General features: G+C 42.5%; 1 protein-coding gene across 2 annotated transcripts in view; it reads left to right on the top strand.

Annotated features, from left to right (window-relative positions):
• LOC124777944 (ubiquitin conjugation factor E4 B) overlaps positions 1-13,575 on the top strand; it is a 297,870-nt gene that overhangs the window by 253,187 nt on the left and 31,108 nt on the right. For both annotated transcript variants that reach the window (XR_007015809.1, XM_047253495.1), the window contains exon 19: positions 130-257. Coding sequence is in view for 1 of the 2 variants with exons in the window: in XM_047253495.1 (XP_047109451.1) it covers positions 130-257 (128 nt within the window). In the remaining variant the exon portion in view is untranslated. The remainder of the gene's footprint in view (positions 1-129; positions 258-13,575) is intronic.

Genomic DNA, 13,575 nt, shown 5'->3' with positions numbered 1-13,575 from the left:
TCAGCAAAATATCAGCTGCACAGTACTGGTGAAATAGGATTGTCATCAGTAGTTTGTAAAAAATTAATCAATTCAAATTGAAACTATTTTTGCTAAAAACATTATTGTATGATGTTCTCTTCATTACAGGCAAGAATTTGAAAGTTCGCAACCCAGAGAAGTATGGCTGGGAGCCGCGTTGGCTTCTTAGTCAATTAATTGATATATATCTCCATCTCAATTGCGACAGTTTTGCTGCTGCTTTAGCTGGTGATGAGGTAAAGTGTCTTTTTTTTTGTTTTTTGACATAGCATTAAATAAAAGGAGCACACTCATAATTAGTAATGTGGTACAGTATATAAGTGACAATTTTAATTCATAAAAGTTAACACACTTGAGACTGGCCAGTTTTTTCCTTTCTCTAAAATTGACTTAGTCTATTTATTCATGAAGATATTACTATAAAATGTTAGAAAAATCAGATATGCAACTTGCTTTGCTGAGTAATAAAGAAAACTTGCACAACACATTTGTACATAATTTTCCTCAGTGTGTTATGTTTTGAAACACTCGGTCACAGCCAGGACATTTCTTTGCAACACACTTTTTCTTTCTGGCTCTATCTTACATTGGCAGACACTCTGCACACAGGTGCCCAGTTTTTTTCTAATTGGTTGTATTTTTTTGGCAAAATGTCTTCCACTAGATCTGCTAAGGCCAAAACTTGGAGATGAAACAATTTCTTTACATTAGTTGACTTGTGCCGCAAAAGAAACCCCTAGTTGTACAAGAAACTTGGAGAGAGTACATTTTGTCGTTTCATCATTGTTTTGTGTTCCCTGATAAAGCATGAAGCATGGATGCAGCAGTGATCTCTATTGCAACCTAATGAATGAACAATTTCATTCTTTCCTGCTTCGAATGCTATGCTCCAAAACAACATTGAGTTGACAAACTACTATTTGCGAAATAGTGTATCATGTCAAGAACATCAGAACGTCTTTTATGTCCTACATTTGAGGCAGAGCAGATGTTCCCTTTTTGCAAAAACCGCTTGCACATTTTGGATTCTTTGCTTGACAACCATGTATTTTAAATGATATTTTCTGTCAGTCGTGAAAGTGCCTACTACCTTCATATTGCAATCCTGTTCGTAATAAAGTACAACAGATGACACTCAATAGCAATACATGGACATTATAACAGTCACTTCTTACCCAGAATTAATGTTTCCCTGCTGTTATTAACTTTGTTCATCACTCTCTTCAAATTTTCTATGTTCATTATGTTGACACATTCCCACCATTTACAAATCATGAAACAACACTCATAAAGGAGGGGAAAAACCATTGTAGTTGACAAAATAAAATGGTGCTGTTTCTTGAGCCCTAGACGCGCTAGTCCTGAATCAGTAGAAGTGATTAAAAGTTGTAACAACTAATTTTGCTGCTAGTGCTCTGTCTTCTGCCTCTGCTAACCAATTGCTGTTTCTCTTGAGCATTCTGAGGTTGAATTATTTGTGTTAAGTGAAAATAAATTGTTTTTTGCCACTGTTTTAATACAGAAAGGGACAAGAAAAAGTAAACCTCTTCAAAAAAGATGAGGTTCATTGGGAATTGTATAAGATTTGTACAGAGTTTAGGATACCTGTGTTCATGCTGAATACGGTTATTGAAAACAAAAACAGTATCTAGGGAAGTGCAAATAAAAGTGGCCCAAATTCCAAAGGAAAAAAATATGCTAGTTACTCCAAAATGAGGAACCGGGAACATCTGCAAAGACCTGGTTCAAGAGATCACATGCACATGATATGCCACTAAAGGGCACAATGTTACGTGAAAATGGTCTAAAGGTGGCCATGTGCTTCGTAATTAGAATTTCTCCACAAATAATGGCTGGACTGATGGATGTAAGAAGTGATGTAATGTGTTTTAAGAAACTGTATGTGTTTAAGGAAATAGATAATTTACAGAAACTGTTAGTGAATGCCTGAGTAGTAGATTAAAAGAACATACACAGCCTCAATAATGTAAAGACAACATCAATATTGATAAAATCAGTCTTTTTGTCAATATCCTTCCAGATAAGATACTTGCCTTTAAGGGTGAAAACTGCCATGGAAGGAAACACAGTGTTCACCCCTACAGTAATGTAAGTTACCAGTGCTGAAAGACTTCAAGAGATTGAGGCCATTGTGATTGGTAAATCAAAGAAACCAAGGTTTTAAAAATGTGGAAGCATTACACACCAACTTCAATGCCAATTACAAAGTACAGATGATTTCAGAGCTTTTAAAAAATCATTTGTCTAGCCTTCATGCAAAAATGGAAACTTATGACGTGAAGATTCTCCTCTAAGTAGGTTGTTGCCCCACAGTCCTAAAAATGTCAATTTACAAAATGTACAGTTGAGTTATTGCCAACAACCTGCACAAACAAATTGCAGCCCTTCAAATGGATCATGATTCATTCTGTCAAGACATTTTAGAGAGAAATCATTGTACACATAGTATTAATTTAATAGAGACTGGAAAGAAATTGGACTTTTGTAAAGTATCGCTACTTGACACACTGTGTTGTGTAACAGAGCCCACGACAGAGGTTATTTAGCTCATCTTCAACTGCTTCCAAACAGATGAATGAAATACCTGGCTTCTTTGCCTCTTTCCCTGCAAGTACTTCCCTCCTACATAAATATCCCATCTAAGCACCACAAGGTACAAACAGTTTTATGCCGTACTTACCTGTTTGATATTCATATACTAGCAAAAATGAATTTGTTCTTGAGAACCACACATATCTCCATCAACTGCAAATATCTTCAGTCAACAAGTGATGGAGAAGACTCAGAATTCAAATGATTGAACATTCTGGCGAATTTTGAAAAGTCGATTGTGGTTATGCTGGATACACAGAATTTATTTGTTAATGTTATTGAAGTGCAGTGTTAAAATTTCTTCGAACTTTTTGTGGTTCATAATGGTTGCAGGAACTATGAAAGATTTATCCTTTTGACCAGTAGTCAGTGATTTTTGGCATTTTCACAAGATACATATGAATAATTATGAAGAAGAATGAATAAATATTCTCAGCTTTTGTCATAGTGAACTTCCCCAAAAACTATTCGCTTTTCTGAATCCTTTGTCGTCTTTGTATGACTATTATTGGCCCTACAAAACAATTAGGCTCAGTTTTTATATATTTTTCAAAAATTATTTCCACTGGCGCACATTATCAGAAACAATACATTGGTGCAGAATGAAGTATTGCCTTCACACAGCAATTTCCAGTAAAGGGTGTACAGGAGCAGGGTAATTAGCTTGATGCCATGCAAATCTCTAATCTGCTCTCTTGGGTCTCTTAAGCAGTAACACCAGTGAAGTTGATTGTTCAGGAGATTCTTCAGAGTCATTTTCTTCATCTACAATCAAATTATTATAAATTTTACAACTATAATTATCTTATATATGGTACTTCAGCCAATACATCCTTGCAAAACATACACTACAATACTTCTAGGTGTATGAACCCCAGGCCAACCAGCAAAAATGCTGGAATTTTTTTATCCAGAAGAAATTCAAGGAAACCTGGAAATCATTTAAAATTCTGGGAATTTTTCATTGTTGCAGTTTTCAATTAAATTTTTGTTATTTTGACTGGTAAGAACTGATACTCTAGCAAAGAATTTTACTTATGTCTGCTACTGCAGAATACTACTGCAGCAGTAAAATATAAACGGGAGAATAATGCCGAAATACAACTTCAGTTTCAAACAAAATGTGGCATTTACTACAGTAAGGCACAGTGCACACACAAATGTCTGCCGACAGCAAAATGTGTCAAAGACTATGTTATACTTCGCAACAACAAACTGTTTTCAATGTGTCCTTTTCGTGGGACTTGCTTCAGTGAGCATGATGTCGCAATTGTTTGCGTTTGTTGTAGGTCATGGGAAAACATTGCAACTGTTGGTTTGAGAAGCGTTACTTTCAAAGTAAATTTCCTTTTATGTGGGATGAATTATGTTACATGTGAGAATGTGGGATGAATTTCATAAATCATGGAGTGTTAGACACTCATTCGAAGCCTAATTCTGAAGACGAGCCACTGTTAAAAATTTTGAGCTCAGAAGGCTAGCCATTTATGCCATTATTTAAAATTTTACAGGCACATTTTAATAGTAACACACACAAAAAAAGACCAACTTTCAAGGTTAGTTTTTCATATTTATTTTAGTTCTTTCATAGATTACAAACTGTGTAGTAAAGATGGCAAAAAGTATAACTCTTCTTTTAAAAAAAATGTGAAATGAGTTCTTGAGCACTTTCACATGTAATTGACTTTTCTATAGAAAAGTCGGAAGTGTTCAATGGAACATGTATTCAGCCTGCCTACGAAACATTTGCACAGCAGTTAAATTTATTATCATGCTTGTGAGCAATTTAAGCTGTGTCCTTAGGACCCTGCCTGACCATACCATTGGAAAGAACAGCAAAAAAATTTTGACAACTGATATATGTGAAAGCTTAGCTTTTCTCGCAGCTGTGCTGTATGTATGTTAATTTAAACCACTAATTTTTTCCTTTTTGTATGTTCATGCTGCTTAACAATGATATTGCTATTGGCTGATTACATCTGCTGTCCTATGTTCTGAATATCTGCTGTCATTGGCTGGCAAGATCACATTACATGATCTAAGATTGGCTGACAAAAGCACATCACAATCTCAATTTCAGTGCTTCAGAAGCTACTGTGTTGTATTTGGTGGAATTACTGTTCATACTTTCATAATATGAAAATATGCAGTGTAAGTGCTGCTGCGTATGAAGACCTTTCCAAAATGTGTTGTTTTTTGCTGCATTTTGTTTCCTAAAGTGCTGGAAGTTCTATGCCAATGTATAAAATCTTTGCCATTGAAATGATTGATAACTTTTACGGCACCAAGGGAAAGTATAATGTCAGTTAACACGGGGTATAGTGTGTTTTCACCCAGGAAAAAGTTTATTTTAAACAGGGAAATCTGAGAGAAACCCATGAATTTCTTTTTCTTGTCTGCGTATACACCCTGTTCTTGTCGCTGTTACTCAATCAAGCATTCAGCAGTATAGAAATTTGAATCCATACTAGAATCCTCCTCCTCTCCTTTTGAGTCAGAATCATTGAATACTTCTCCTTGGGCATTGAAAACATCACTATCATTGAATTCCCCCCCACCTCCCTCCATGGGCCCACAGTACCTATTGTGGGTTCATGTTTGGCACACATGGGGCCCCCGAACTATTGCAGTCTCCTTCCTTTTTCCAGACTGCATTATTTTCCCTGTCCCTGTTCCTCTCCTTCCTTGTCCTTGCTCCTTTCTCCCTACCCCCACCTTTCCCTCTTGGTGTACTTCTTTATATCGACCCGACTATCCTCCCAGCTTTGTTTTGGTATGTGCTATTGTTTAGTTTGCTTTTTCCATCTCCTTTTTGGCAATTTTGGTCCCCCTGGGGTTTGACCTCCATTTCCAGCGTTTTCCGTTCAATGTGAACCATTTGGGGATGAGCTCCCAACCTAGTTTCCATGGTGCAGGTTCCTTTCCCCCTCCCCTCCCTTTTCCCCTTGCACTCTGGCCCCCTTCCTGCTGGGTCACCAGCATGGTAGCCAGTCCATGTGGTGAGGCTGTTAAGTACCTACTTGGCTGAGCCCCCTGACAACAAGTGGATCACACTGCTAGTACCTGAGCTGTTAACACCTCATGTATGCCAAGGAGTCGATGCTCATCACTTTGGGGCATCAGAACTTCCGACAATGGCCGCTGTGCGAAATGGCCCTTGCTGTGGCTGGTTGGCACCCACAGGGCGAGCCCCTGGTCGGAGTGGATGGTACTAGGGTGGACGCCTTGCACATGAAACAACAAAAGCTTCAACATCCTGGCCATTCTGTGGCCATGTCTAAGAGTGATAGAAGACATGACATTCCTCCTCCTGATCCTTCAGCCTTCAACTCTTTGGCCACCCCCTGGGAAGAGGGTCAAGCTCGCCGGCTTGGGTTGAAATCTTTCCTTTGGTACCTGGTTTGTACCAGGACAGATAGCAAAAGTTTTGCCATGACCAAACCTTTGTTTTTCAGGGAGATGATTGAAGATAAGTATGGCGAAGAGGAATCCATGAGTAAAATGCGGTCTGGTTCTTTGCTCATAAAGGCACCTTCAGCTGCCCAGTCTGAAGCCCTGCGTGTTTGTGACCATCTATCCCAGTCTCCGTTGCACCACACCAATCTTTGAACTCGGTACAGGGCATCATTTTCTACCGGGATCTTCTTCTCCAAACTGACGAGGAGCTCCGTGCAAACCTCGAGTGGTGAGGAGTCTGATTTATCCGCCGTGTACAGTAAGGCCCTAAAAACAATCACACCGAGACAGGCACCTTTATCCTGGCCTTCGAGGTGGTACCCTCCCAGAGAAGGTAAAGGTGATGGTGTATCAGTGTGATGTAAAACGTTACACTTCACCACCAGTGAGATACTTTAAATGCTTACGGTTTGGACACGTCTTCCCGCTGCACGAATGAACCCCTCTGCGGTGACTGTGGGCACCCCCTCCACGAATGGAGTGCCTGTGCTCCCCCGCCAGTATGCGTAAATTGTAATGCACAGCATTCTCCACGTTCGCCAGCATGCCTGGTGTATGTGAAAGAACACGGATTCAAGAGTAAAAGACCTTAGCTTGACTTACCTACACCGAGGCTTGTCTAAAGTATGACTGGCTCATCCCATGCCTATAACTTCTACTTTTGCTTCAGTTACGTCCATTCCCCCTCCTACTCCCTCCTCTTCCCAGCCCTGCCCCATTCGCCCCACACCTTCTGCCTCACCCACTCTCTCCCAGTCCCCCTCCCTCTCTCCCTCTCCACCACTGTCCATACCCACCCCTTCGGGTGCTGCTCCCCCTCCCTCGCCGAAGAAGTGCTCCCCTTCTTCGGCAGCCACCAGTACTGGAGCTCACTCCCGGGACTCCTCTTCCCGGCACCCCCCTGAAAGGCGATCTGCAGCTTCACATCGGCCACACGATCCGTGGCCAGTGGGCACCAAGATTGCCAGGTGTAATTCCATGCCCGACCTCACTGCAGTCTACCCTTCTCTTCCTTCACAAGAGAAGAAGAAGAAACACAAGAACAAGGGGAAGGCCCCTCTGGTACCCCCTGAGGCGCTGCCTTTCCCTCCTCCAGCCAATGAACCAACAGAGTCTGACTCCATCTATATGGGCATTACCCAATCCTTATCGGTGACGGATGGCGACTCGACGGCGTGACTGGCTGCGGTCTGTTCGCTACCCATTTGGTCTCCAGCTTAAGAATCTTCCAGTGGATTTGTACTGGCTATTTGCGTCACCCCCCGGAGTTGCAACCTTTTCTTTCATCCTACTCAGCTGCTTGCATTGCTCTCCAGGAGACCCATTTTGTTGATTTTTTACTCACCCACCCTTCGTGGGTTCCACGCTTTCTGTCGAAACCGAACTGGCCCCTTGCGGGCTTCTGGTGGTGTTTGCACCTTGGTCTGCAAGGACATTGTTAGTAAATGGATTCCCCTTCATACCACTCTGGAAGTAAGTGCTGTCAGTGTTCATCTGGCCACTCCACTCACAATCTCTAATCTCTACCTCCCGTCTGACAGGCTGCCCACGTGCCTTGCCCTAACCACCCTTCTTCAACAACTTCCTTCTCCCTTCCTGCTTCTAGGGAACTTTAATACACACAACCCTCTTTGGGATAGTCACATGCTGTTCTGGCAGGGCTTGACCTCTGTCTCCTAAACACCACCGCTCCCACACACTTTATGTGTGGCACACGGCACCTTCTCTGCCACTGACCTCTCCATCTGCAGTCCCAGCCTTCTTCCCTCCATTCAGTGGCGTGTCCATGATGAATTGTGTGACAGCGATCATTACCCGATTGTTTTGACCTTCCTTCAGTATATCTCACTCCGTCACCCTCCCAGGTGGGCCTTCTCCAAAGCTGATTGGGGTGCCTTCTTCTCTGCTGCCATCCCCCCTGTACTACCACACAGTAGTATTGATAAGTCTGCACAGACTTTGACTGCTGCCATTCTTTCCACAGCTGTTTCGGCCATCCCTTCTTCCTCAGGTTCCCCCTGTTGGAAGATGGTCCCTTGGTGTACTTCGGAAATTGCTGTGTCCATAAAAGACCGCCACCATGCTCTTCAATGCTTCAAGCGCCACCCTTCTACTGCTCTCCTTCTGGTCTTTAAACGATTCTGCGCCTGGGCCCTTTACCTAATCAGATTTCAGAAACGGATTTGTGGCTGCCATTGGTCTGCACACCCTCTCTTCACAAGTCTGGGTGAAACTTAGGCGAATTTTAGACCATCGTCCTTCCAGTGATGCTGCAGGAATTTCTGTGCTTGGTGTTGTTCTTACTCATCCGGACTTTGTCGCAGAGCATTTCACTCAACACTTTGCACAAGCCTCTGCATCGACTCAGTATCCACTCACGTTCCTCCTCCTGAAAGAGCACTCAGAATGACTGCCTTTGACTTTCGGTTCTCGCTGTTTGGAGCCTTATAATGCCCCATTTATTGAGTGGGAATTCACCAACGCCTTTGCCCTTTGTCCTGACATGGCTCCTGGACCGGATTAGATACATAACCAAATGCTCCAACACTTACCAGTGGCTGCAACCGTTGTATACTGACCCTTTTCAACCATCTGTGGAGTGAGGGGGTATTTCCTACCCAGTGGCAGGAAAGCCTTGTTATTCTGGTTTTGAAGCCTGGGAAGCCACCTCTTCAGTTGGATAGCTACCATCCCATTAGCCTTACCAACACCCTCTGCAAGCTCCTTGAATGCCTGGTGAGTTGGCGGCTGTTTTGGATCCGTGAATCCTGCGACCTTTTGTCATCGACTCAATGTTGTTTTCACTGTGGCCACTCTATGGTGGATAACTTGATCCTCCTGGAGTCTGCTATCTGGTCGGCTTTTGTCCATCGGCAACACCTCATTGCAGTCTTCTTTGAACTGCATAAAGCCTACGACACCACTTGGCTCTACCACATTCTCGCCACCCTTTTCGAATGGGGCCTTCGTGGCGCTCTGCCCGTTTTTATCCCTAACTTTCTCTCTTGTTGCTCTTTCCAGGTTCAAGTTGGTTCCTCCTACAGTACTTCCCATCGGCAATAAAATGTTGTTCCACAGTGTTCCGTGCTGAGCGTCCCTCTCTTTCTAATCGCCATTAATGGACTGGTGGCAGCTGCTGGGCTGACAGTGGCCCTTTCTTTGTATACTGACGATTTTTGTATGTACGTCGCTTCCTCCTTCATGGGCGCTGCAGAATGCCGTCTACAGGGGGCAATCTACCATGTGCAATCTTGGGCTCTCTCCCATGGCTTTCAGTTTTCGGTGGCCAAGTCATGTGTCATGCATTTCTGCCATCGCCGTACAGTTCATCCCCAACCAGACCTGTTCCTTGATGGACAATCCCTCAAGGTGGTGGACACACATCACGTCATGGGTCTGGTCTTCGATGCCTGGTTGCCGTGGCTCCCTCATCTTCACCAGCTGAAGAGGACATGCTGGTTACATCTCAGTGTTCTTAGATGTCTGTGCAATACCACCTGGGGTGCAGACCACTCTATTCCCCTGATATTGTACAAAGCGCTGGTCCAGTCTCGTTTAGACTATGGGAGTCCTGTCTATGGTTCTGAGTCACCTTCGACATTGCAGATACTAGACCCCATCCACCATTGTGCGGTACAACTGGTGACTGGTGCCTTCCGGACTAGCCCCGTGATTAGCCTTCTTGTAGAGGCGGGGATTCCACTGCTGCGAGTTTTGCTCCAGCAACAGTTGATATCTTACACGCTCTACATTCGCTGCACCTCAAAGCACCCTAATTATGGTCTCCTTTATCCAGACACGGAGATTAACCTACCACGGTGGCGGCCACGATGTGGGGGTTACCATGGCTGCTCGCATTCAGTCGTTCTTTTCTGAGCTCCAGCACTTCCCTTTACCACCTTTTTTCTCTGCTCACGCATTTACCCCTCTGTGGTGCATCTCTCGGCCACAGCTCTGTCTTAATCTCTCCATCAATTCAAAGGATTCTACCCCTCCAGAGGCCACCAATTCTGCTGTCTCCTCAGTTCATTCCAGTGTTCAGAAGTGATTTATACTGATGGCTCCATGGTTGCTGGTCACACTGGTTATGCGTACACCTATGCGAGCCACACGAAACTTAATTCCTTACCAGATGGCTGTAGTGTTTTTACCGCAGAATTAGTAGCCATCTTGCGTGCACTGGACCGTGTCCGCTTCTGCTCAGGACTGTCCTTCACTATCTGTAGTGACTCCTTGAGCAGTTTTCAACGTGGATGCGCAGTGGTTTTCAGCTGGACCCCAGGCCATGTTGGGATCACTGGCAATGAACTTGCCCATTGACTGGCAAAATTGGCTACTAACGGGCCGCCGTCTCTTGCTATTGGCGTTTCGGAAATAGACCTTCGCTCAGCATTACGTTGTGAGGTTTTGGGACTTTGGAATCCAGAATGGCACACTCTTTCTTCACCAAACTAGCTCAGGGCGATAAAGGCTTCTACAGCTATGTGGCAGTCCTCCTTACGGGCCTCTTGTAAAGCCTCTGTCGTCCTTTGCCAACTTCGTATCGGCCATACTTGGCTGACTCACAGTTATCTCCTCCATTGTGAGGACCCCCCTCTCTGTCATTGTGGATCAATGTTGACTGTGGTTCACCTCTTACTGAACTGTCCTGACTTTTAGCGTTCCTGATTCGCTACCCCTGGTGTTAGCTGACAACGCCCCAGCGGCTGACCTAGTTTTACGATTTCTTCATGATGGGGGTTTTTATTGCTTTAATTAAGGTTGGGACCTTCAACCTTATCGGTGGGTGGAAGGAATGGCAGGCCGTCTTGCTCCCCCCTTCGCTCCAGTTCGACTGGCTTCAACTGGGCTTGGCAGTTCATCCCCGCCCTCTGCCTTTCCACTCCTTTCTTTATGGGGTCTATTTTATCTTGAGTGTTTATCTTGTCTACCTGTGCTTCTTCCTTCATGCCCCTGTCATTAGTCACTTTCTTTCCCTCCTCTCTTCTTCCATCCTTCTCTGTCAATAATTTGTAATTTTATGTCTCTTGTAGTTCCCTCTTATAGTGTGAGGTTTTATCAGTTTTAGTTATTCCATGGTCAGAGGGATTGATGACCGCCTAGTTTGGTCCATTTCTCCATTCCAACCAACCAACGATTGAATTTTTCCAGCTCAGAGTTTCTGCAGGCCATGAAAAGTGAGCCCGATAACACACAAATAGCCAATAGCGTAGGACCTAGAGCAGGGTAGCAGTAAATGAAGCAGTCTTTGGTACAACAAATAGTTCAGAATCCAGTAACTAGGTAGCAACACAATACAGACATTCTGCCTTATGTGTTTGAGTTAATTCCCAACAGAGAGCATGAAATGGTGTGTCAGGTATAAATTTTTAAGCTCATAGTGAAGCACTCTCAGTTGCTGTCTATTCTGACAAACTGCTGCCACCCATGTCCTGTCTGGGTGTTGTCCACTACATATTTGTTAATAACCAGTTTTGATAATTATCACCAACTTCACTTATAAACACTACTGTAGGCTTACTGCAGCAGTAATACACCAGAAATTCGTGCACAACCATGCAGAATCAAGTGACAGAGTAGTGATTATGGCTTCATCTGTAGTAGTATCATATGTTAAAACAGTCTTCTATATTGGTAGAGGAAATAGGGCAGTAGTTTCATTCATTCAGTTCATAGGTTCTCCATAACAGCCTTCTCTGTTACACCTTTCCCAGTGGGGCTTGGAAGATGGCATCTACACAAACTCAAGTTTATGGGAGATATGTACAGAAGCATTAAAGCTTTTCCCATGATGTTGAGCATGCTGTGATTGCATGACAGCATCAGAAACAAGAAATTTGTTTCTCTTCTTTTCTTGGACTTTTGTAATTTTTCACAGTGAGTACTTTCCAAACTCACTCATATGCAGAATGCAAGTCATCATCTAGAAGACAATACCTCTTTGTCAAAGTTAGTGGTTTAAAACATATTTCAAATCATATAGAAGGTGGAGTTTAAAAATAATTATGATCTTGAATTATGAGAAACTACCATGTGCTTCCTGTATGGTCCAAAATCCTTGTTCCCATATCCCTTGCAGAGCAACATATCTTCCAGGACTTTCCATACGTTGTCTGGTATATGTCAAAGACCAAATAGTAAATAAAGTTTCCTTCACACAAGCAGATGGATGTTAATAGTGGATTCTCATGATAGATACCTGTACTACAGTGGTTCCCAACGAGGGAATAATAACCCCCTGAGGAATAAAATGTAATAATTCTTAGAAGTAAAATGTAATAATTCTGAAGGTTAAAAATCAAAAGGATGCAATTGTGTTTCAGTCCCAAAACTAAATTATTTTTAAAACCTTAGTATATTATCACTATTCCTTAAGATTGTACTGCTGATTACATAAGTTACCAATAATTACATTTTTCAAAATATTAGCATCAACTCATGACAGTGTTGTGGGGGTTATAACTTGATCTTCCTCATGTAGTCCACCAACTACACACCGATTTGGTACCATGCATCTATCACAGTAAAATTGAGCACATACATCAAAAAAGTTTAAATATATCATGAAATTGCATTCTCCGAATTGTAGTAGTTCCCACAACAGAACAGAAATTGCTTCACTATTTAATTCAGTACAATAAACAAACTAATTCACAGCACAACAGTAACTGTGTAATGGCTACTACACTGCTGTAGGCCTGACACTGTATTATTATTATTATTATTATTATTATTAGTAGTAGTAGTAGTAGTAGTAGTAGTACAAGCAGCAGTGATATGACACAAAGCATCTTCCAATTTCTGCCAGTTCAGAAGTAAGAAGCCCAGCAATGAAGTGATTTACAAACCATAGGCGTTAAGTACAGGATGTTTCAAAATGAGTATATGGATTTTAAGGCTTTGTATCATTTATTACATTCAACTTACAATTATAAATAATACATCAAATAAAAGAGCAAATCAAATAGTTTCCTTACAAGTGTTCAATCTGAGCACCATTTGTCACCCATCAAGTTGATAGGCGAGTTCTTGTGAAGCCTTGATCAGCGTGTCTTAAGTAACTGTGTTGTGTCTAAAGTCAAGATGATCAGCTGGTAGCGGAGGACTGTCACTTGATCCTTTGTGAACCCACAAACGTAAAAATCACATGATGTCAAATTGTGTATGAACATGGAGGGCACACAAAATAAGCTCTCTCATCCGACTTCTTGAAGACGGTCCAGTGTTCAAGCACAATCACTTACTGAGTTATGCCAGTGAGGCAGTGCACCATCTTGCTGCAAAACACAGTTCTGTGGTTCATCTTCTTCCCATTGAAGAAAGAGCCATAGTTATAGCCCTTCAAGGTAAGAAACACCAGTTACAGTTGCTTCACTGAAAAATGAAGGCCAATAACTTCCATAGGAATATGGAACAAAGAAAAATTCAATTTTCTTTGCAACTGTGCCATCTCATAGGAATTCGCTGACCCTCCAGATGCACACA

This window comes from Schistocerca piceifrons, chromosome 2 (genome assembly GCF_021461385.2).
Source record: "Schistocerca piceifrons isolate TAMUIC-IGC-003096 chromosome 2, iqSchPice1.1, whole genome shotgun sequence".
Classification (NCBI taxonomy): Eukaryota; Metazoa; Arthropoda; class Insecta; order Orthoptera; family Acrididae; genus Schistocerca; species Schistocerca piceifrons.
Note: the sequence above shows the minus strand (reverse complement) of the source record. Positions and strands in the feature narration are given on the sequence as shown.